General features: G+C 39.1%; 1 protein-coding gene across 4 annotated transcripts; it reads right to left on the bottom strand.

Moving 5' to 3' along the window:
* Positions 1 to 294: 294 nt before the first annotated feature.
* Positions 295 to 24,749, bottom strand: ptpn21 (protein tyrosine phosphatase non-receptor type 21). Of its 4 annotated transcripts, none has more exons than XM_030126086.1 (20): positions 24,549 to 24,749; positions 23,480 to 23,779; positions 21,050 to 21,219; positions 18,862 to 18,959; positions 17,888 to 17,955; positions 17,239 to 17,309; positions 16,717 to 16,804; positions 16,541 to 16,629; positions 15,866 to 15,953; positions 15,460 to 15,539; positions 15,235 to 15,342; positions 14,058 to 14,118; positions 13,760 to 13,841; positions 11,271 to 12,811; positions 10,071 to 10,211; positions 8,368 to 8,586; positions 6,906 to 7,034; positions 6,594 to 6,828; positions 4,489 to 4,649; positions 295 to 2,779 (listed from the first exon to the last, which is right to left on the bottom strand). In XM_030126086.1, the coding sequence occupies exons 2-20, from the start codon at positions 23,657 to 23,659 to the stop codon at positions 2,651 to 2,653; spliced, it is 3,738 nt and encodes a 1,245-aa protein (XP_029981946.1). In that variant the 5' UTR covers positions 23,660 to 23,779; positions 24,549 to 24,749; the 3' UTR covers positions 295 to 2,650. The 4 variants fall into 4 exon arrangements, with proteins under 4 accessions (XP_029981946.1, XP_029981947.1, XP_029981948.1 ...); XM_030126087.1 differs by lacking the exon at positions 24,549 to 24,749 and adding an exon at positions 24,100 to 24,259; XM_030126088.1 differs by lacking the exon at positions 24,549 to 24,749 and adding an exon at positions 23,864 to 24,022.
* Positions 24,750 to 25,028: the final 279 nt, after the last annotated feature.

Below are 25,028 nucleotides of genomic sequence, written 5' to 3'. Positions count from 1 at the left end.
AAAAAATCTTTTGAGTTTTCGTCAGTTTTTTTGCCTACAATGACTTGTAGGTAGTAAATTATACAGAGGCCTGTTCATAAAAGTTGTTCAAATGCTGAAAATCCTTGTTGTTAAAGTCTCGTACAGATGGAGTCACCTTTTAACTGCTGCCACAAGGGGGCGTACTCAACCTGGTAAACACTAAATCTAACTAGTTCTGTGTTAAATGTAAAATATAAGACAAGACATGTTTTTTTCCAAATATTTATTCTTGGCTGGAAAGGTTCTCTACACTCATTTTTCCAATGGCAGACCTTTTTTTTTTGTTCAGTAGTTACAGTTTTTACAGTTTGTACAGTAACCGATAAAGGAGAATTTTACACTGTTTACATTATGAACATAACCTGTACATGGACACCACGGTTACAAAATCACTCCATTCAGTCTCGTCGCTAAAGACTTCGATCTTCAAACCACACGTCGCAAGCAAACGCTAAAGAGATCCAGTTAAATACATGTCTGGTTGCAGAGTTTTGCAGAGCGTCTTGTTTTTTTTTTTTTGTTTTTTTTTTGTTTTAAAGTTATTCCAGATACAGCAGGAAGTGGAACACGTCCGGTTCAGTGTAAAGTTGATAAAGGTTCAAGTGAAACAGAGTAAGAATACTGTATCGAAGACCGCCCACCTGGTCTGACGTGGTCCTGAGACGTTCTAATACAGAGCACCGCTGCCAGCAAAGGTGATGTACAAGCACAAACACTGCACCGAGCCGACCAACACACGCCAATACTGTCCTCCATGACGCACCTCAGAGGTTTGTATCTCCAGGGGTGACGGTCGAGTGTGTCTACCTGCTTTCCCGACCCATTCCACCTCAAAAAAGCACAAAAAGGTGAGGGGGGGTGTGTGTCTAAAACCACTTTGCAATTAAAAAAAAAAAAAGCCCTTCAGCTGTAAAAATGCAAAAGATCAGGCACTTCATCTCGACAAACATCTTAAAAGTATACGGTTTTTGCTCAGTTTCAAAAGCAAACAATAAAAAAAAAAAATAGAGTATAAAATTAATTTTCCAGTTTTAAGCTTTAACCCAAAAACCTGCCGTGACTTTCTTCCCTTAAACATTACATTTCTGTGCAACGAAAACAGCCCGAAAGTGTCAACTTTAACTGAAAAATGCATAAATACTGAACAACAGAAACTTAGGCTTTTATGATCAAAATTAAAAAATGAAAACTTATTAATTGACCAGCTGTGTGAATAATAAGACAAGAATCCAGATTATAAAGGTAAAGTATGAATTAAGATGGACTTTCTTTGACATTTTATCTAAATGTTGAGGCACTTAACCTCCTGAGACCAGGGACAGTCAAAGGTTTAGCTTTTTTTTTTTTACTATAAATAATGGTCTTGATTGGAAATGGCATATTTTATTGTTTTAAAGTAAAGCTGTGAAACTCTTGTCCCATATAAAACGACAAAAGTGCATCGCTGGGTCTTAAGAGGTTCAGTGACATTTTGACTAAATCTATCATCCTTGTGTTTCTGTGGTTGTTCAGTACATTGTCGTTTTTCCTTCATGTGTCACCTGTTAAAGAAGTGCATCGGATTCACCAACTCAAACTAGTCGCCTCAGTTCAGCCTGGTTTTCAGTCGTCGTCACATGAAATTGAACAAAATCTCAACATTACAGATGATTTATGGTTTTAGTTTTACATTTTCTCAGATAATAAATTACATTTTGAGCGTGAGAAGTCTGCAGAGCTACGATGCCATTTTTGTGATTTTTCAGATTAATCAGTTCCAGTCGAAAAAGTGCAGATTTTTCGATAAAACATGTCCGTTAAATACTAGCGATCAAAAACTTCTATTGCTAATGTGTAAATCCAACTTACTATTAAAATAAACCGTTTTCTCCAGTGACTCCAACTCCAAATATCACTACACTCACCTATATTTAGTGAATTTTTGAACTTTTTATGGAAAAGTTAAGACTTCTATCTGTAACTTAAATATCATGTGACCCATTAACTCCAAATTAACGCTGATTTCTCAAACTAAACCACCCAAAACAAGATGCAGCTAGTTAAATTAATCGATTTGTGTTATGTGACGATTCCTGAACACCGGGCAGAACTTTTTTCCTTCCAAATCCTGACGACATGACAGTTTACACTCATCATCATCATCATCATCATCATGGTGCTAAACGTGAGTCCAGATTCAGTTGAAGTACAAACCAGTGCCTTCTCATCTCCACCGTTAACCCTTCATTAAACCGTCCTTCATGAACAGAACCAACAGGTGCTTCAGCAAACGTCAAACCAATCTGACTCCATCAGCTGTTGGTGATAAACTGTGTGTGTGTGTGTGTGTGTGTGTGAGCTTAACGTTGGTTCATTATGTACAGCGTGTCAAAGTGCTGGGTGTTTTTTTTTTTTTTAAGCAGAACTGAGTGTAAAAACGGACTGTTTAATACTGTTTAGAGGCAGGTGGTGAGTCTTTCTGCTCTGTCAGCCTCGCCTGCTTTAATACTCGTCTGAAACACGGGCCGGTGACGACCTTCAACCTCCGATCGCTGCCGCTTTCATCCAGCTGCTTCATCACGGTGCAGTTTGGCACAAATCCTGAGGTGATCTATTCCCAGTCGTCGATGGGTGACGACGCGTCTGCTGCTCAGATGAGTCTGGAGTTGCGCAGGTACTGGATAAGGACTTTGTAGATGAAGTTGTACTGAGACAAAGTCTGGACCATCAGCATCCTCTGTTTACGCAGCTCCGTCAGGACGGTGCGCACATCCAACATCTGGAACACACATTCAACATCAGACCTGTGTGGAATCTACTGCACTTCTCTCAAGCTTGTACAGGGTTCGACAAGTTAAATTTAAGACTGTTTAAGACCTTTTTAAGACTGCAAAGAACTAAATTTAATGCCTTTCTCACAGCCATACTGGCAAAAATTTGTGACTCCAAGTATTTAGAAGAATGTATTTATTTACAACAGCAGAGACTGAATATTACATACATACTGTTCACAGAACTGAATGTTCTTTTGAATCATTTCTCACCTGGGTCTGCAAACTTAGTGATAATTGGTTCCTAATTTCAGTATAAATTGTTGGGTTGGAACGGGTGGAACTGAGTAGGCTAACGTTACTTTCTTTGCAGCTTGGACATTTAAACACAACACAGCGAACAAGTTAATGACAACATAACTTAGACCTACCACATCAAATTAATTACCTTTTAAAGACTTTTTTTAAGGTATTAAATACAGATTTGTAAATTCAAGACTTTTAAAACCCTGTTGTATTGTTTGGCTGAAAAGTTCACTAAACTTCCGAACACAGATGTAACATGATGGTATGTGTCAAATAATTATAATGTGTCCAAATATGACGGTCCTACAGATTCTAATTTACAGGACACAGGAGTTGTTGGTCTACAGTTGTGGCAAAACATTTTGGCAGCAACATACGTTAGCTGATTTAATTCTTTAGTTTTTTGTTCTAGGTAAAAGAACAATTCTAAGCCTTTTAAAGGTGTCAGAAACTTTCATTGGTAAGTGAATCATTATCATGAAAAGAATCTTTTTATGTCACTGCCATAACCTTTGACCCCAACCGTACACTGCCTCAGTCTTAGTTTGTGTTGTTGTAATCAACTGAGGATGAAGTGGACCACAATCCCTTTGTCCTACAACTAATGAACTTTGAAAACGATCAATACTGTAGAGCTGAAGTCCCGCCCCTTCTTTGGACACCATATATAGAAATATGAACACTTCGTCAATAGTCAGGGACATCTTTTTTTTATTCCTTTTGAATTATGCAACATTTACACATATGTTTGTATGTTTAAAAGGTAATTTTACAAGTTAAAGTTAGTTTGTGGTAAAGACAGTGAAGGAACGTGTAGTTTTGTATTGAACTGTATCGTCATATGTGATATATATTATCAACACAAACAGCCACTGCCTTAGCACGTTACTTTAATGTTCAAGGGTTTGGGGAATATGTTTTTGTTTTTTTAAATCACTCCAGTCTGATCATGTTGATGTTGCAGACAGATTTCAATGACTTTGAATAGATTATATAGTTATGATGACATCACCTATCCAAATTTCACTTATGTGTGTTGTCCTATTTACATATTTTCACTGTCTGATTGTTCAACGAACTGACACTAACTTGTAAAATGATCATTTAAACTGACAAACATATGTGTGTAAATGATGCAATAATTAACTTGTCTCTCACAATTGACTGTAATACAAATATTTTCCAAAATAAGGTCCCATGGCAAACAACAGGAAGAGGCGGTACTTTGTGCTTGGTTGACAGTGCAGGTCCCGCCTTGTTCATTCTTGATTTTGATTGGTTGGCCAGACAAGTAACAGTGACAATGTTCCTCAAGCGGACCAATGGAAAACAGCGCTTCAAACTGTAGAAAACTGGAAGGGCTCTAAAGTGATTCTAGCGTATATGGTGATCATGGGGGGGGGGGGGTTACCTCGTTGTGTTCCAGACAGGCTATCATAACCTCGGACAGGATGACCACTCCAGTGCGACCCACTCCGGCGCTGCAGTGGACCAGCACAGGCAGGTTGGTGTTCTTCGGGTCACTGATGCTGTTTGTGTGTCTCCTCACAGACTGGATTTCCTCCAGATATGCTGAGGAGAAAACATGTAGGCTTTAATTTCCTTTAAGTTAATAGAGTTTTCCCTGTGATGTCATAGTGAACATCATTCAATAAAAATACGACTGCAGTGGTTTGTAATTAGGCGGTAAAGACTATAAATCATTAATGGGCTGCTATAACGCGGTGGGGATTGATGTATTGATGGTTGTTCTTTCTTTTTTCCCCTTGGGATCGATACAGTTCATCTATATCTGTAATTAAACACATTATGAAAAAGGTGCTCCAGTCTGTCAAATATTGAGTCGACATTTCCTGTTAACCCTCAGATCCCACTGACTCAGTTGACGCATCAAAGGAACTAATTTATAGACTAAGGGAAGGGGTCAGACTCATTTTAGTTCAGGGGTCACATGCAGCATAATTTGGTCTCAAACAGGCTGGACCACTAACAGAACAGAATAAAAACCTATAAATAATGACAATTTTTCTCCTTGTTTTTTTGGACAAAAAAAGTAAAATTACATTATGAAAATGTTTACGTTTACAAACTGTCCTTTAGCGAAATATGTGAATTACCTGGAATTTCTTAACAATATCATGCCTCATTTTAGCATTTAAACATGTGACAACTCACAGATCAGCGGCTCTACAAAGACACACAGCTGTTAGCAACAGGCAAAATATTATTAAAATTACACTTATTATTACCTCCGCCAAGGAGGTTATGTTTTTGCCAGGGTTTGTTTGTTTGACTGTCCGTTAGTGTGCAACATAACTCAAAAAGTTATGGACAGATTTGGATGAAATTTTCAGGGTTTGTTGGAAATGGGATAAGGAAGAAATGATTAAATTTTGGTGGTGATCGGGGGTGGGGGGGCAGACCACAAAATTTCATCAAAATCTGTCCATAACTTTTTGAGTTATGTTGCACACTAACGGACAGATAGACAGACAGACAGACAAACAAACCCTGGCAAAAACATAACCTCCTTGGCGTGGGGGGGCCACTGATCAGCCTTGGCGGAGGTCTGCGCTCTCCGAGTGCTTCTAGTTTTTCTTAAGAAATTTCCGGTTGTTCATGTTATTCACATTTTTTTGTGGAAGGGTTGGAGTCATCATTGTTTCAAGGTTTTTATGCTATTGCTTTACTGGTCCGGCCCACTTCAGATCATATTAGGCTGTACATGACCCCTGAACTAAAATGAGTTGAACACCCTTGACTGTTAATATCTTAAGTGTAATATTTGCGTTTACCAAATTCATCCCACAGGCCATATCTTTGACACTCTTATACTAAGGCTTTAACAATTATGTGCAATAATGTCTAATAACTCATAAGCAAATGGTCCAACACATTCAATGATAAAAGGACGAGATTTAACGGAACAAATGGACTAAAAGTAGTGCAGTAACTGCCAATAATGAGCCTGAATCAATGTATGAAAATTGTTAAATAACCAAGGGTTTATTAATAAGTTATTGTTTATAACCAGAACATTAATCTAGTTATGATTTAGCGCAGGGGTGTCAAACAATAATGACAATTCCAATTTTTTTTTTTTTTTTGGTTTAATGTAAAAAAAGTAATACTACATGACGAAGATACTTACTTTTACCAACTTTCCTTTCACAATAAAATGTGAAGAACCTGAACAAATATGAACAGCCTGAAATGTCTTAAGAAAAGTAAGTGTCATATATTAATATAATCGACCCACTGTTTGCTGTAAGTTGTGTTAATAATAAGCCGAGACATGATAACGTTAAAACTGCTCTTATTTTTCAAAAGAACTTAAATTTTTACTCATGTAATTTGACTTTTTATACACTAAAACACAATTTTGGATATTATTTATAGGTTGTTATGCCATTAGTTTACAGGTCTAACCCACTTGAGCTTACATTAGGCTGTATGTGGCCCCTGAACTAATGAATTTGACATTATGGGATGTTCGGTGTTTGTGTGTAGACTCACTGAGGAAGCCTTTGAAGTCTTCGGGACAGCCGTGGTCGGGCCAGTCCGTGTACTGCAGGTGCCACACTGTCCTCTCCTGTCCCGTCAGCAGATGTTTGATCTTGAGTCCTGTGGTGGCGTAGCAGCCCGACTCCGTCCTGAACCGCGTGGTGATCTTGAAGCGTCCGTACGTCACGTGGGTGTGTCGGGTGCCAAGTCGGGGCCAGTAACGGAAGCTCTTTTCTCGACCGCTCTCCTGGAGAAATGGTAAGATACAGTCAATGGTTCTGACCACGAACACACGTGTGTAGATTTTAATTGAACTACACGCACCTCCTCAGCTGTAACCATGGCGATTATGGAGACGCCTTGCTCCCACACCATCTGCCAGAAATCCTGACAGGTGTGCTGCAACGGACCCTGAGTGGCGATGTAGCTCCACTCTTGTCCACTCACTGTGATCTAATAAGGGAACATGCATCAGAACACTTTGTCTTTTTAATGTTTCTGGAACATTAAGGAGGTGAACGTTAATAAGCAGCATTCACTCACTTCCCAGAATGCAACACACTGGCCTTTACTTCATTTTAATTAAATTAAATTAAATTAAACATGTGACTGTTGTGATTCCTCTTAGAAGCACAAGATGGGTTCAGGAGCCTCTCACACCAAACACATGTGGTCCAGATTTTACAGTTTGATCTGAACCAAACCCTTCTCTGGATCACAGAGACAGAACAAACAGCTGGAACCTGTTCTCTAACTGGATCAAAGGGAACTGTGGTTTTTTTTTTTTCTAGTGTGAAACCACTTTTTTTTAGGATGGTTTGGACTAATTACAGAAAGGCCTAGCAAGCCAGTGAGATTAAACAAAAGAACCATTAGAAGGACAGATGATGTTTTGGACCAACAAAGTGATCAAAAAACATTTACTAATAACATGGAGGTCATGAAGTTAATCTTTTTTTTTTCTTCTTCTTTTTTTGGCCCGCCACCACCCCTGCTCATCAGAGGACACCTTTATTTTAAATTTAAATTATTTACAAACAGTGATTACTCCCGACTGACCCATATCCACCCCATCCCTTATACTGTGATAGCCCCAATATTATGAAGTAAGCAGTGAAAAGATAATATCATGAACAAAAACGGATTGGACAAATTAGACAAAATTGGACCAATTGTAGACTGACATGGATGAATGGGTGGGTGGACAAACAGACAGATGAAGTTAATCTGACATCGCTGTCCAATCCAATTCCAGCATGAACATTCACCATTTTGTGTCCATTTCATAACCTCAACAAAAACACACGTATACAGCACATGCGCTCTACACTCAAATTAACCATCAACAGCAGGAGAAACTTTCGTAGGTACAATAGACTGTTAAGTTGATATTTAACCTGTTTTAATAACATGTTACAGGTCAGAAAATATTAAGATTTTCAATATGCTGTTAATAAATCTCTTTAATTATTCTTTTTTCATTTTTCTCTCCTGATACTTTTTCCATTGACATTTCCATCTACTAGACAACTGCACTAATAGCAACTAAAACACAGCCTATAATAGTAGCATAAACCCTGCACTGACATCAGATGCCTGTCAGTTTATAAACTAATCAATGTCAAGTAAAGAGAAACATGACAGGAAAGTTCTTTAACAGCTGCATTATTGCAATGGGAATCCAAACTAACTGGATCAGACATATGCAACGAGGGAAAGAAAAACAAAAACTGTGTGACTTCTGAACATTAGGTGTGATAGCGGTTTCATTGCAGGTCCGCCTTACTCTGACGTGTGACGCGTTGATGTAGCCCGTGTTGTTCTCTTTAGTGGGAACCAGCTCCACTCGAGTGTCGTCGTAAGGCAGGACGTCCTGGAAGCGGTTTCTCTCCCCGTTCTCTGGCAGCTGAGCGATTGTACATTCTGCTGTTGGCCAACGCTTTGGGATGTCCTCATACTCCTTGAAGACATTACCCTGCTCCACATGCAGCTCCAGAGCTTTACACTGAAACGAACAAGGGAAACAGTAAAATATCACTGCAATAACACACATGCATACAACAGTTCATGGACTTACAGGGTTATCGCCTCATTTTGATCTGCACTTGTAGCATCTTCCATTGACTGGTCATTTATATTACATGCAAACAAATACAAAATGTCTATTGATATCATTTGTTACTAATGCAAATGAAGATTTTTTTTAATCGCTGTGTGCACATAGACAATATGAGTAAATGAATCCATAAAATGAATGAAATTAAAATTGTGAATTGTTCATTACACCAGGGAGAAAAAAATAAGGATTTTATTTTAAAAACCAAATTATAAATGGGTGAAACTGGTCCCTAAAAACAGGACATGGGGGCTAAAAATTCACACCAGATGTAGACTAATGTTATGAAGCAAGTTTGGAAGCACTTTGGGTCTATTTTAAAAATAAATACTTACAGAGATAAAAGAGAAACTATTTTTCAGATAAAACACATTTTTATATTATTTCACATTACTTTTTATACAAAAATCTGCATGTAACACAGTCAAAAGGACACAAAAATAACACGCTTTTTTAAAAAAAATATCTCTATTCTCTCACAGGTACATTTTGGGAATTTAACTAATAATGCTAGGCAGAATGTTTAACAGAAATGACCGCTGTTCCAAAATCAGTCGCAATTTATTTGTGCTTAAATGGGCAGGTTCTGCATGTAATGCAAGTGGACACGATGGGCTATACGAAAAACCTTGAATGAGACTGAGATTCATGAAAAACCCACATGTCTGGATTAGAATAACCACTAGGATTGTCACATTTAACACAGTGTCTTTATTTATAGCACTATATAAGACCATTTTAGCTTTTCCTGTCCCAATTTTGGCCCTATTTTTGGCCCCAATATTTTATTGAAAATTCATTAATTTTGGGATGGCACAGAGCAAGAGTATAATTTTTTGCATTTATCTGAGGTGATCATTAAGTACATCCTGGGGGGAAATATGACTAAATTTGTCTTTTATTATTGGGTCTAAAAAGCTGGCAAGGCACCAGGTACCAAAATGTACCCAGTTTCATAGAAGCACCCAAATAACCTCACCAGAATGTGATGGTATAAAAGTTGAAACTACTATCAGATATCTTGATTGTTTTCTACTTTCATTTACTCAAGCATTACTGAAGTTTTGCTTTCCATAAGAGGAAACAGTTTACTGTAAACTGGTGGTTGGTGTCTTGTTACAGCAGGACAACCCATGATTTACACGAGTAAATACAAGCTCCACCAATCATTATTATGCAAAACATATGAGCTGACAATAAACTCTTAGTAATAAGCCTTTTCTGAACGCAGCAAAATTCCAAAATGAGAGACAAAAATCAACGAACTCAGAACAAATCTCCATTTTCTATTGCCTACACACATTTACATTAGTTCCTGATCAGAAGGTTACTTCCTGAGCAGCTGAAATGTAAAGTGCATTAGTGAGCCCTACCCTCTCGTCATTAGAGGCTTTTTCAGGTTCGTCCTTGGCTTCATCATGCATTGGCATCCTAGACATTGACAGTCCATTGAGGTGGGCCACCTTTAAAGGACCCATCTTCTTCACCTCTGACCTCGCTCCTTTCTTCATACCCTGGTGTGAAAACAAAGTAGAGACAGACAAAAACTGAGAATGAGCGTGTTTGAGTCTCACACAGAGGGAGTAGACAGACAAAAGGGGAAGGACAGCGCAGACTCGCACACAGAATGTCACCTGACAGGTTTACCAAAGTTGTCCAACAACATATCTGCTTTATGTGAAATGAAACTGTTTACGTCATTGATGGTCAGTGAAACGCTTACAGTGCATTCTACAATGCAAACTCGTGATCTTGGCATGCGGAAAATGACAAATTGGAAGACCATGTGAACAGGTAATATTGCTGCTATGCTGTGATAAACAAATCAATTAACTTTTTCTGTTCATCTCATGTTTATAAGAGCCTGAACAGTTTACTGACACAGTAGCAGCACACTTAATGAAGAAAAGAGCCATTCAGTAGTAATGATCGTAAGAGCAAATAAAAATACATTTGTCTTTTTTGGCTTTGTAAACAAAACTGCACCAGTAGATTAAACAAAAATAACTTAAATATACAAAGAAGTACTGATACCACTGATACTGATAATGACAGAGACCAGTAGAGGTGAAGTGCCCTGAGAAGAAGAAAGCAAGATGATGTAAGATCTCAAATGGTGAAAAATTATGTTGAGATATTGATATAAATATGACATTTCTGATTATCACCAGTATAAAAAAATAACTGCATACACGCGATACAATTAAATATACTTGCAAAGGTGTCCATGTGCACTAGTTTAAAAAACTATTTTTAATAAATTAAATCACCACTGTTACACAGTGACTGGATAGTCATATTTACAATTAATGTGTTACAACAAATAATTTGCAAGTTACATTTCCTCAAATCAGTAAAAAAAATCTTGATAAATCAAATGACTTCACCCCAATCTGAAGCACAATAAACTTAAACTAGTCATCTCCTAAAAATGAAAATAAGACTACTGCTTTAACTGAAATAAAAGAAAAACAACAACAACCTAAAATGCAACATAAATCATGATAAAAACTCTATATATTTAGAGGTTTTTTTTAATATTTTAAGGCTTTCAAACAAGGATCAGGACTCACCGGAGGAGGCAGCCCTTCTACTGTTTTCTTCCCTGGTGGTACGTCAGAAACAGGCCTCTTCTTGAAGTCCTTCTTGGGCTTCTGCTTGGCCTGGACACTGATGTCGCCCTCTGACACTGAGGGCATGATCCTGGGCTGCCGTAGATCTGACAACAGGTACAGGGGCTCGGTTTCAGGGATGAGCGGGTGAGTCTTGTAGGTCAAAGGGCTGGTAATAGACGGGTCCAGGGAGGAGCCTATGGGATACGCTGGAGGGGGCTCCTTGGGGGTCTGCTGCTGAGAAGTCAAAGAGGACAGGGATGTCAGGCTGTGGTGCTGCTGCTGTGGCCGTTGGTCTGGGATGACGGTTGCTGCTATGGCGTCCTGAGAGAGCGGCGTGTGACGCCCGCTGTCATCTTCAAACTCCTCTTCTTCACCGCTGCTGTGGACCAACATGGTGGCATCTGAAAGGGACTTTTTGTGCCCGTACTGCACAGCCTCCTCCTTAATATCTGCCCTGTCCTCTGTCTTCGCACGTTCCAGTAACACATTGAGCTGAGAACTCTGAGAACGAGAGTCAAGCAGGGCCAAAGGCGGCGAGACGGTTTCAGCTGCTGAAGAAGACACGGTCCGCTCTTTGACCCTCATCCCCTCAAGACTATGAGCTAGTCCAGCAATCTCAATGGAATTGCGTTTCTGGGTGTGGTATGGATGTCTGTGTGAGGGTCCACTGAAAAGAGGCTCCGATACTTCTTGTAAGGAGTGTGCGACTGGCAGACTGTCCTCTTGGAAAGTCTGTACTGAATGGTGGACTCGCCGTGTGATAATCAGATCTGGGTTGCTACTGCTGACGTACAGATGGCGTGAGAGGTCAGGTGTGCTGTTGGCGGGCCGTGGATGTGCATATGGGTAAGGTGGAGGGGGTCGGTACACATGTGTTCTCATGATGTTTGGGGCTGGATACTCCTGGGCCTGCTGCAGCTGCACGTTCGTGAGCTCTGGGACGCTGACTGCCCCCACCACAGACCTCCTCTCTACAGGGTAGGGGTAAGGAGAGGGGCTGTGAAAGCTGGAACCCAGATGGAAGGGGTAGTGATGGTGTTGGGCTGCTCCACCATGCTCCCCCCTGATCTCTGGCTGACTGTAAACTAGAGGGTCCGGTCTACTATAGGCATACGAGTTTCCAATGTTTAGATTCCTCATGGAGTGGCTCTGCCGGTGCTCCTGCGACAGAACCATCCCTCCCCCCGTTGCTCGGGTCTTCTGACGCATCACAGTCTCGTAATCAGGAGTGGCACGGTATGATGGGGGGATCAGAGCACTGTGGCGATGTGAGGGGACGTAGTCCGGCCTGGTGATATCACTTCCGGTGATAGAGGGGTTGGAGGACATGGGGGAGGGCTGAAGGTAATGCTGAGGGTTTGTTAGAGAGCTGGTGCTGTGGGCACTGTACACACTGCCGTTACGTAAACGCCCCCCACTGCTGTACTCCAGGGGTGGGCAGTCCAGACTGGTCTGGGAGTGGTAGTAGTAACCGTTCTGACTGTTCATGTACAGGTTGTCTGTGAGAGAGAACATCAAGACGATGTACTGTGAGGGACGTTTAAATTATAATGACTAAACCATTAGTTAAACATTTATTTTTAACATGTGTCCCAGTCTCCCAGTTATGAACATTTAAGCTGCAGTGCTTGATAGTTGAGCAAAAATTCCATTTCAGTATATTGTAAGTCATGTGATCTGAGAGGACATAAGACTTCTGTATCTACTCATTGTCTGTGTTTTCAGACGGTACAAAACCTACTCCATGACTCAGATCTTGGCTGATTACAGGCACTGTCAGACAGGTAGGGAGTTAAATACATGACTGACAGGTGTAATTAGTGATCACTGTTCAGATTCCATCAGACACACTTCTACTGCTCTACTCTGTATCTTAACATGGAAGTTTGGAAAAGTGGCCTCACTCTCTGAATGTGTCATTTGTAATTACAAGCATTATGGGATTATCAGCATCATGTTGACTTGATAACAATGTAATTTTGTTAACAAGCAAAATTATAATTTTACTGTTGTCACAAGATGGTTTTTAAATAACTTCCTTGTATGGTACTAAAGGTTTCACTACAGTTATCACTTTTTTCTTCCAGACTAACAAACAAATGCTGCTCTTTGTTTACACATTATGCAGGGAGAAAATTAGATAATCAGTAATCTGTCATCACAGTAACTTCCAAGATTCTTTGATTTTGCTGACTGAAGAAGGGCTCATTTTTATAAAGTAACAGTAAAATCATCACCATCCTGATCACGGGAAACCAGATTTTAATGGGTCTGCATTTTTTATGCTTTACCGAAAGGATCTACAGGTTTTAGATATTACATTATGATGGTTATACACACACAATACAAAACCTGGTCCGAACTGGGATACTCACTAACACCTGCAATCATTACAGTATATTTATGTACAAGACTTTTACTCATTCATTTTCAACTTCACCAGTTACCTTGTGATGATGTGTAAGGCTCTGTGAAATGGCCATTGTAGTGCATCTGTGGAGGAGGCATCATGTAGCCCTGAGGCTTTGGCTGGGAATTGACAAAACAAGTATTCAGCTGTTGCTCATATGATCTAAAAAGTATGCAGAAGCGAATGATTCATGTAATTCAGTGAAAATTGTGTTTTAGTACATGATTATTTTTTTCCTGCGATGTGCCAACTATGCAAGGTAAACATACTGCAGGCATTTATAGTGTACAAGGATTTCTATGAGCTGAGTATTTTTGAATGAATGTGGAAATTACCAAAGACAATCTAGTTGAAGATCTCCGTCTCACTGGGTTCACAACTGTGGGCTGAGTTTGGCTGGTGGGAAAAAAAGAAAAACTTAAGAAAATGGCAACAGATTCAGGGTCTGAGTCATGTTTGTTTTGTCTATGACTGCTATTTCTACTACAGATACCTTCCTTCGAGGGGTAGAAATGCATTCATACCGATCTACAATCCAACACTGTGCTGCACCAGCTGTGCATAAATCCAAATGTAATCTAAAATTTCCAACGGAGTTCATACACGATCAACATACTGGTACTGAAGAGGCTGAGAAAGTTCCAACATAGGTATAGACTTTAGTAGGTGGAAAGTTCCCCAAAAAACAGCGGCTGGAATGGTGTGTCATTTTGAGAGATGGAATAATGTGGATGAGGAGGAGTGAATTATAGCAGAATTATATCAGTAAGAAATATCAACATAGTAAATACAAATATTACAATACTGACAAACAGAACATACATTAAGTCAGACAATTTTCTATTTAACATAGTTTCTCAATGTAAGCCATCATTACATGTTTGTTATAACATAATTTCATCCATCCAATTACAGGATCCCATTATATTACTCTGTTTTATTCGAAGGTTTAACTGCACAGTGTCACTGTTTCACTCACACTGTAATTACAGTTGTATATTCCTTACTTAATAAAATACTCTAGTTTTGTTAGCTTTTTTGTTTAGCCATGAGCTACATAGTGTTCAAAAACATCATAAGAGACAATAAACTAATATACGTTCTCTTTACATAAGCATTACATTAAGATAATTTTACTGAATGGCCACAAATACATACTTCTACATCCTAAAAGGCAACTTGCATATAGGTGGTACAAGGGGCCACATATATCCAAAAAGATACAACTTGCTCAGAACTCAAAACTTACTAAAATACAGTCAAAAACATAAAAGACTTGATTAATAGACTGAAAAAAAGGATTTTAAATTTTTTTAGTGTAAGAATAAAGTAAATCGTGTTAGTATTCACTGGACTTAAAAGGCTAAAAGCATTGTATATGAAATTATCATGATTGGAAACTCAAGGCCCAGTTAATATACAAAGGGCCGGTTGGCTGAGCCGTCTGCAAAGGCAGGTGTTGGCACCTGCTCTATAGTCCTACTGTAGGCGGTGGCTGACTGTGTTGCTCACCCCTTATTAGAAGGCATAGAGGGACGAGAGAGCATTGGAAAGCGAGGAAAGGATAGAGTGAGGAGGGACTTCTGGGAGCCCTCAGAAGGCAGGGGGTCACACTCCTCTCTGAAGAGAGAGGAGAGGTGACAGAAGTGAGGCAACACCAAAGAACAGACACGGGACCAACAAAGAGACAGGAAGTAGGCCAGACGTGTTAAAAAGAAAAAAAAAAAAAACACTTACAGGTTACTCTTGTTAATCTTATAAAACTTGAGCCTGGCCAGACACATCCGGCACACATATTTGGAGGTTTCCATGTCTTCCTACACAAAAGAGCAAAACAAGAAACTATTCAGAAACCAAGACTTAGCACAGTGGTGGTGTTGACTTGGTTATCTACACATAAAGACATTCCTATGTGTGCCCTCAAATAGTTTTCCACTGAGTTTCTGCTGATGGTATGTGGCCAACACATACCCAAACAACCTAGTTACAGCCCTGCCCACAGACACACAGGTGCATTGTTAAGAACAGCTGATGCAAAGCACCAGTACAGAGGACATTAGCAATTTTCTTAAATCCAATAAGAGATTGTAATGTCCCAGTGGACGGGTGGAAGAGAGAAGTGGCAAGGGCAGGGGAGACTTACGGTCTGGAACTGAACACTCTCCTCTCTGTTGGATAGCTCCAGGGCAAAGAAGGACCTGTTGTGACTCATGTTGTTAATTTCACTCCACCTACGCAGCCAATTAAAGCACAAGAGAAGGAAGGGGAAAATAAATACATGACGTAATGGTGGTCACACAAAACAGCACTTTATTTCCAAGAGGCTGAGTGGCTTCCTTAACAATGCAGAATAGAGACCACAGACAAGAGGGAGTCAATCTGCACATATCCAGTACTCCTTATGGTATGTAGATAGTAACAGTTCAAACTGGGTCAAGAATGTTCACTTACAAGACCTGACCATATTGGTCTACCTGACTCATTTCCCCCTGAGGTTACTTTTAGGTCAGAGAGCATTAAGGAACATTACAGCAGACAATCTTATCTAAGTATAGCTGAGAAACCAGCCCCAAATATCACTTAGTGTTGATGGAATAACTTAAATTTATATAATTACTGTTTGGAAAGAAAAGTGAAAAAACAAAACAAAACAAAGTTTGTGTTTAGTGCATCATATTTAAAAGAATATATTTCCAAACTATTGGTTGTCAATGTGTGTAGCTTTGTGTCACCATTCTGCTTTTTAATACAGATACCGTGTGTTTAGTCCAAATTGCCTAGCTCAGAGATAAACTTTTTTTTTTAACACAACACATACCTAAATAGAAGAAGTGGCCGTCCATTTTTATGCTTGACAAAGATACCATCGAGGCAGGATCCCAGTGTAACATCTGTGCCCGTACTGTCCTATTAACAAGAATAAATATGTAAAGCTACAGTATCCAGATTCTATATGAAATGAAGGATGTCAGGGGTTTAATAAGCCAGTCATACCTTAGCCTGATAGCTTTCCTGGCCATAACCTTCCATTTTCTCCACCTCCTGCATGTATAACATTTCTGCTTCAGGAGCTGACAATCCTCTGAAGAAGACAGCAAGAGCTACATGAATACGACTACACAACATCTGTGAAGTCGGCTTCTACTTAGCCTATCATTCAAACAATTATTAAGAAATTAACACAAGTCAATTAAAGACAGATGACCAGAGATGAACTTATAAGATTTCAGTGGTCAGAGGTCAATGTTACTGCGACCTCATACATCATATTTTGGCCATTACTCAAGAATTCTTGCACAAATTGTGATTAAATTCCTTACACGTGTGTAATGGCATGACATTCTGCACGCAAAAGGACAAAGGTCATCTTTACTGTGACGTCTCAATATTTTCTGTATATTATTTCACACAGCACTCCTCTGTAAAAATAGTCTAACCACAGACAGCAAATTTCTAGTTCTACCTTTTATTTTCAATGACACACACAGGCAAGCTCATGCTTTAAATCATTTTCACCTGAAGGTCTGATAGAGGAGAGCCACTTTCTGAGTGGCATCCTCCAGTACTCGCTCATCCTGGATCCAATCCTGCAAAAACAGTAACAAGTTTAACATAGTTTAACACATACAGCAGGGGTCACCAACCCTGGTCAACAAGATCTACTATCCTGCATGTTTTCGACCAGGGGTATCCAAATCCAGTCCTCGAGGGCCGGTATGCTCCGTGTTTTAGATGTCTTGCTCTTCCAACACACCTGATTCAAATGAAAAGCCTATCATCAAGCTCTGTAGAAGCCTGATAACGACCGTCAGGTGTTCTGGAAGATGGAAACACCTAAAAAAGGGGTATTCAAATCTGGTCCTCCAGGGCCAGTATCCTGCATGTTTGAGATATTTCCCTCTTCCAACACACTTGGTTCAATTAATGATCAGCTCATCATCAAGCTCTGCAGAAGCCTGATAACGATGTCATGGCTTCCAGGTGTGCTGAAGAGGGAAACATCTAAAACATACAGGACACTGGCCCTCAAGGACCAGATTTGAAAACGCCTGATCTAAAACATGCAGGATAGGAGATCTTGAGGACCAGGGTTGGTGACCCAACATACGGTATGAACTCAAAAAACATGTTACATTTCACTCGTGACAGGAAAAAAAATTCTTACGATAGGGAACAGCACAAACTTCTGAAGGAACTCCTGGGAATCATACCGATTGAAGTCTCCAAAGTCAGCTGTAAGCGAAGAAAAATATGCTCTACATGAATAAATTCAGCATGGCATGATTTACATGACAATATTCTCTGCAGGAATCTAATTACAATGTGGATTTCTTCATTTAGTGCATGTAAAAATGGCATCTACAATTGCAGAATGGTGTAATAGCATTTGAAAAGCTGTAATGTTTGAGATAGACTAATTTTAGGAGAGGAGGGACCTATTTGTAATGGAAGGGAATTGCTTCACCGTCTGACAACGTAGAGGTCCAAAACGGTTACCAGCTTCAGCCTGCCCTGCTGGCAGAGTTTACAGCTATGCCGGGTATCCAAGGCATCGGCAATGTTCAAAACCAACAACTGTCCTTCACTGCAAACTATCCTGGCCCAGGAACACACAGCAGGGCAGAGTTACACACCTTTATTTTCAGCACAAAGCCAAGTCTGCGTGATAATTCAAGCACTGACTAAGTTACTAAAGGTGCTTCTCTGGGCTTTTTTTCAAGGCAAAACTGCATACTGGTCAATCATTTGAATGTGGCTGCAACAGTAAGTGATCTCAGCAGCTCTGCTATGCTAATACTCAGGCCAGTACGTTGCGGCTCCTGATATAACTTTGCCAACAGTGTTTGAGATTCTTCTGGCTGGGTAAAAGACTTGGAAGACACATCACAGCTAAGGCTCATGTGAACACACAACCCTGCCCACTTTAACAAGCTGCTTTAAGTTTGATAGGGCTTGTAAAGTGCAGTATTTTACAAGAATCATTAAACTGTTCTTATAAACTAAGATGAATGCTGTGAGCTGAATAAATAAAACAGTGCATATGAAAGAAAACACAATATGGCTCACAATAATGCATTTTAAAATTCTTGAATCAGCCATGTTAACATATTAAAGAATGGTAACATACTACTATATTACCTTGCACTGCCAAACTAGCTAAATGGATGGCTTGATCTAGAGAGCATGAGATCCTGCCCTCCAGAACATCCTTCTTCAGTTGGAGGTAATACTGATATCTGTGGAGAAAGAAAGAGTTCATTTATAGCAGAGACAATGGAGTGTAAAGGAAATAATGAAGCATATCAAAAAAGTTATATTGCTCACAATACCAGTAGTACTATGTGTTATATAGCTGAACTGGTGTACTGGTTTTAATTTCCCATATGTCATGCTGTGCAGAGATCTAATAGTTAAAATTTTATGATACAATATTTTAATACCCACAACTCTGCGACACTACAAACACAGTATTAATCAACCTCTGACTGAACATGAGCACATCACAGACAGTAAAGACCAGGAGTGTCCAACCCTGGTCCTCGAGAGCTACTATCCTGCATGTTTTTGATGCGTCCCTCTTCCAACACACCTGATTCTAATGATAAGCCTATCATCAAGCTCTGCAGAAGCCTGATAATGACCGTCAGGTGTTCTGGAAGAGGGAAACATCTAAAACATGCAGGATAGTAGATCTCGAGGACCAGGGTTGGACACCCCTGGTAAAGACTTTGTTTTGAAAAGGAAGCACCTTTAGAGTTACTACATATGAAGTCACATTTCATAATATTGCAGTTTTCAACTATAAACATTATTTTATGAATGCTGCAACTCTCATACAAACCACATCACACACAACATGCTGCCATACAGAAGTAAACATGGTGGCCAGTGAAATCAGTCTTAATGTTTTGATTTAGTGGTGTGACAGATCACAGATGTCACTGGATTAGCTTACAGCTTTGAGTCACAGATCAGAGCAATTTTCATGTTCAAAAACCTGCTGTTTGCTGCAGGATTACTCAAAAATGTGCTGATTTTCATTAAACTTTGTGGAATTGCAGAATGTGGACCATGGAAGAACCCATAAAATGTTGATGACAAAAAACATGTTTTCTGTGGTTAAACTACATTCCATACCATGATCCTTTCATCCATCCATTATATTTGGCTTATCTGGGTCCAGGTTATGTCGACAGTAGCCTGAGCTACAATGACTTGAATTTCAACTAACCCACAGATTGCATGCATCTTAAATCACAGAGGGTGATCCGAACAGATCACAGATCAATTATGGTCTGTTACACCACTGATTTCATTTAGATGGTGTGCAGTGAGGCAGCAAATTCTAGTGTAAATAACAACAAGGATGACAGATGGAGAGAAAGACTGTGCATTCCTTCACCACTGCAGCATAAGTTCAGTTCAGTTTTATTCTTTGTCTCACACAAGCAATTTGTCTGTAGCAGGACCACACATATATTACACAACAATAGACAAAATACAGGTAGACAGGCAGATCTGCACAAAAAGCACAATAAATAGTTCAGTTGTAATGAATAAATAAATATACATATCGGCAGTGCATTAAAAACTGAGTCATTTAAAATCAAGGTACAGTTTCAATAAAAATATAAAAGAGGTATATAAAAGAGATATAAAAGAGGTAGTGAGGTGGGGGTGGGGTCACTAAATGGGCATGGCTATCTTCTGATGTGTGCGTTCAGTTCTTGGATAGAAAGAGGGATAGAGGAATTTTTATACATCTGTTTTAAAACAATGGGATTTTTAAATCCCCTGTATCTATAACTATGTATCATGTATAACTTAGAAAGATGAAGACTGACTTGAAATTTTGAAACATATAAAATAAATTATGTTTCGGTTTGTTGTGCTAGATTAGTGTTTCTCAATGGGGGGTGGTACTGCCCCCCAGTGGGTGTCGGGCCAGTGTCATGTCGCATTTTGAAAGCTGAGAGGGGGGCGCTCAGGCACAAATGGGGGGCATTAGTCACTGTTATTCATCACATTGTTTAAGTATCTATGTCCGAACAAACTTTGTTCATCTGAATATGAAATAAGATAAAGGTATGGATTTTGGGCATGATTAGATTTACCAGTGCTGCTAGTGCTCTAAATGGCTCAATCCTGGCTGAGTTTAGCATAGACTTAATCATGGAAATACAACTACCATAGCAACTCATACTAATTTCAGTCTAAAACATATAGTATAAATAACTTAATTGTTGATTTTAAGAATAAAGTGATCAGTAATCTAATTAGGTTAGCAGCTTAGTCAGGACACATCTTAAGACTAGTGGAACCTCACCTTGTGATCTCTTGTTGCAGTTGGGTGACACTGGGTATGTAAAACACGACTCCAAAGTAAACGGTTGGCTCCAGCCCATACTTGTCCAGCTGCTTTTTCAGTGGCTTTTCCAAGTCGATCCATCTCTGCTGGTTCTGCTTGTTGAAGTACCACAGGCTGAAGTATGTTATCTACGTACAGAAGAAAACAAAAGGACACGTTACAACTACATCAAGGTCATATTAGGATGAATTAAAAATCTGTTTAAGTAAAATAATCTGAAGTACATAATATGGAATACAGACACAACAATACTGTTCATTTTATTATTATTGAAATTCATAACAATAGTACATGTTAGACATTAATTATCCACATACCTCATATTTCACTAGATACGTTAATCACTGATTCTCAGGTCTTCTACACAGGACTTTACCACAAAATCATTATATATATTTTTACTACAAGAGAAAATGATGTGTACTGTGTTAAGTGGCAGCTCAGATTTACCCTGCTATAGCAAGAAACTGAGAGGAATCAGAGTAATTGTAACAAACACCAGCTTACACACAGAGCGCCTGTTGGGCTGGATAACTTACTTGACTATCTGATGTCAAATTTGTTTAAGGAAATAACATTTATGGTTTTCAAGAGACAAGCATGTTTAATGTTCAAATCAGCCTGTCAGTATGTCTTTAAAGGAGATACCAAGTCACTGTAAGGAAAATATTCACTAATGAATAATTCATTAGCAAGTAAACAAGAAATGACAGTAACATCATTGTTGTGTTATGTTAACATTAATACTAAGCTCATGTCATTAAGTTGGGTTGACTTCTCTGTAGTAGCTACATCTCTCATGGCTTCAGAGCCTGATGGTTCAGGGTCTGGTCTGTTGTGCATCACTCTGACAGGTGTGTAACGCCAGCAGTGAAGTTTATGTGTGCACTTTTGCGGTCAAATGTTGTTTCAGTGTAACAGAAAATGTGTGGTTGCAATCATTTTCAAAGAATGTCACAAAATTCAGCACAAATTTCCACTTGGAGTCAAATAAATTAATTGAAAAGATTTTAGAGTTCAAAAGTCACAATTAAGGTGACTTCATGTCCGTCTACTCTAATGACTGCAGCATGTCAGGAACGCCTTGAGGGCACCTCTTCAAATATGACACAAACATTCACAAGATCATTAACTGAAAAAACAAAAGTCATTAACCTTAAAAGTCTGTCATACATTGTAGCTTGCTTGCTTCCATCTGATTTAACTTACAATTGTAACATCAAATTTACTTGGGGAGGACCTCCAGATCCAAATGACCACACAATTCCTCACAACAACCACAGTATTCAGACCACAGACCAAGTATGACACCAAGAAACTAGGAATGTAGGAAGAACTTTGTTGTAATACTCATTACAGTACACTCTCCTCAACCAGGTACAATACTAACATACAATCACAGAAAAATCATTAGACCACCCTTGTTTTCTTCAATTTCTTGTTCATTTTATTGCCTGGTACAACTAAAAGTACATTTGTTTGGAAAAATATAATGATAACAAAAATAGCTCATAAGAGTTTAAGAACTCATATCTAGCCATTTTCCATGGTTTTCTTGATAATAACCAAAATCTGTGAAGTTCTTACATCAATAGTTATGGCATTGTACTACCAAAAACAGTCTTTTTAAGCATTCCATGTTTTCTTTTCTGTCTGTTTTAGTCACATGATACACACAGGAGTTAGTACTTGATTGCATAACCATTGTTTTTGATGACTTTTGATGGTCTAATAATTTTTTCTGCCACTGTAAAAGTGGATCTCGACGCACCAATTGTAGTTGATGAAATTAGTAGTAGTTGAAATGTGGCAGGAGTTTCTGACAATTTCAAATATTAGACACAGTCCATATACAACTTGTTTCTAATTTAATTTCAGCAACAAGTACTTATCAGAGACTGACATTCAGGTGCTGGAGTTCCAAGCACAGTTTTAAAAACTATTAATCAACAGACTCTATGACAAAGAATACCCTTGCTGAATTACCTAACAAATATTTTACATTTCCTGCAAATTCCTTGCTGGGTGATCTACTCACTCAGCAAACAAATGCTGACATTAAGCTCAACACATTATTCCCTCCTGATTCACACCGTTCGTGGTCTTCAGGCACGAACATTTATAATGTGTTTGCTCATCTGCGTGGTGTGTTAGTTCCAAACATACAAATATATTGCACATTATGCAATGGCAAATTCCTTCATGTTGTGTCATATGCGGGACAGAGATTAACAAAGTATGAGTAAACACACAAACTTCTTATCTAGCTGTCAGTAGCCCTGCCTGCTCACCAGAAAATAAGAACGTAACAAGAAGAAATATTCATAAGAGCCTTTTCCCACTGAGATAGTAAACAATCATTATCCTTTGCATAAAACACATACATACCTCTCTTAACTCGAGTCTCTGAGCTACTGCTTCCAAACATTCCTGTCCAGTGCTCTCCACCGAAAGTGTAAACTCAACAAACTCTCCATTGAGCTGCTGAATCCGAGTGACAAGACAGCTCTTACTTGAAACTGTATACCTTCGAGTCCTTTTGAGTTTTAAGCCAAACGGCAAGGGCATGTTTTACACTTCTTCAAGGAGGAGGTCTTCGATTAGTCGAGAGGAATTCGTCTCCTTTCTGTCCCTTCAAATACGACGTGAACGCAGGAAATGATCAAATTCATCATCGACAGATCAAACCTAAAAAGAGAAGACAAGAAACATGAACACATTTCCATAACACGATAATGTGAAATAAATAGTCAAAGGAAGACGCGATGCAACAGATTTAACTACAGGTCTAGTCTTCCCACCCGCTGTCAGCATCAAACATGCCACAAACACTAATCTTCTGGTAATCTTCTTAAATGCTGCATTTTGGCATTTTGTTTAAAGTTACCTAACCTCTTTAGCCTATTTTTGATATACTATCAGATGGAATTTAAAGAGAGCTAAAAGTTAAGTAAAGCGCTTTGAATAAACATATGAACATGGAAGTACAGCACTGTGGGACAGCCTACCTGACAGCGTGAAGAAGGAATATGGTTTGCTAACCATTTCCTAGGCTTGGTCCAACGTTAATCCCCTCCCTTTTAGATCTTCTGAGCCAAACACGAACGGACGACAGATTCAACACGCAGCAAGCTAACACTGTTTAACACAACTCCGCAAAATCCCTGCTACTCCACCATATTACAAACGACTTACAACTAAACAAACTTCAAGTGCAGTGCTCAGCAAAGTTTTAAATGCTTTGTAGGGTTTCAATAAAAGAGCTAATTTTTACTGCAAGTTTCTTTTCTTTTTTTTTTAATTTAACCTTGCCGTTCTTCATATTATTAGACTTTAACAACAGCTAACTCTATTAACGTTACTGCTAGCTTGCTAATTTACGTTCCAGCAAATAGACGGCACCCCTGGGGAAGCTGACGTCGCCGGTAAATATTTTGGGCAAAATTGAACACGTTACCGTTAGCCGCCGGATGGAATTGAGAAGTCCAACTAGGATTCGGTCCCATGGGGCTGCATCATCAAGGTCGCTTATTTGTTACTTTTTCGGCTTCGATAAAAATTAAAGATGTTTACTTTGGCTTTGGCTTGTTTCTGGATTAAAACTGGTGTAGTACCCCATGCCTGTTGGTCCGACAGTTCACTCAACTTCCAGGCGTGTTTCGCTTCCTGGGATTGGAAGAGCAACAAGTGTATTTCGTCTACATCCGCGGATCTATATTCTTCATAAATTCACTTTATCGGCTTAAAAAAATTACCAATTAATCTCTAAAATATTCCAAACGCTTCACTAATTTGCTCAAAGTACATAGTTTGCTGTATATTCTTCAGTAGGCTGTTAAAAATACACGATAGTACCTCTGCGGCGGAGGGACACATGGAGGTTTTCGGAGCCATGACATCAGACAGCTGGAATGCCAAGCGGTGAAAATGCTAGAAA

The sequence above is a fragment of the Sphaeramia orbicularis genome, chromosome 22, assembly GCF_902148855.1.
Source record: "Sphaeramia orbicularis chromosome 22, fSphaOr1.1, whole genome shotgun sequence".
Classification (NCBI taxonomy): Eukaryota; Metazoa; Chordata; class Actinopteri; order Kurtiformes; family Apogonidae; genus Sphaeramia; species Sphaeramia orbicularis.
Note: the sequence above shows the minus strand (reverse complement) of the source record. Positions and strands in the feature narration are given on the sequence as shown.

Excerpts from the sequence above, each read along its gene's own strand:
- ptpn21 (XM_030126086.1), bottom strand. The coding sequence starts at position 23,659 with ATGCCCTTGCCGTTTGGCTTAAAACTCAAAAGGACTCGAAGGTATACA. Across the intron at positions 17,956-18,861 it reads AGCTAGTTTGGCAGTGCAAG|CTGACTTTGGAGACTTCAAT; the intron begins GTAATATAGTAG and ends CTTCGCTTACAG. Across the intron at positions 16,805-17,238 it reads CTCCTCTATCAGACCTTCAG|AGGATTGTCAGCTCCTGAAG; the intron begins GTGAAAATGATT and ends TGTCTTCTTCAG.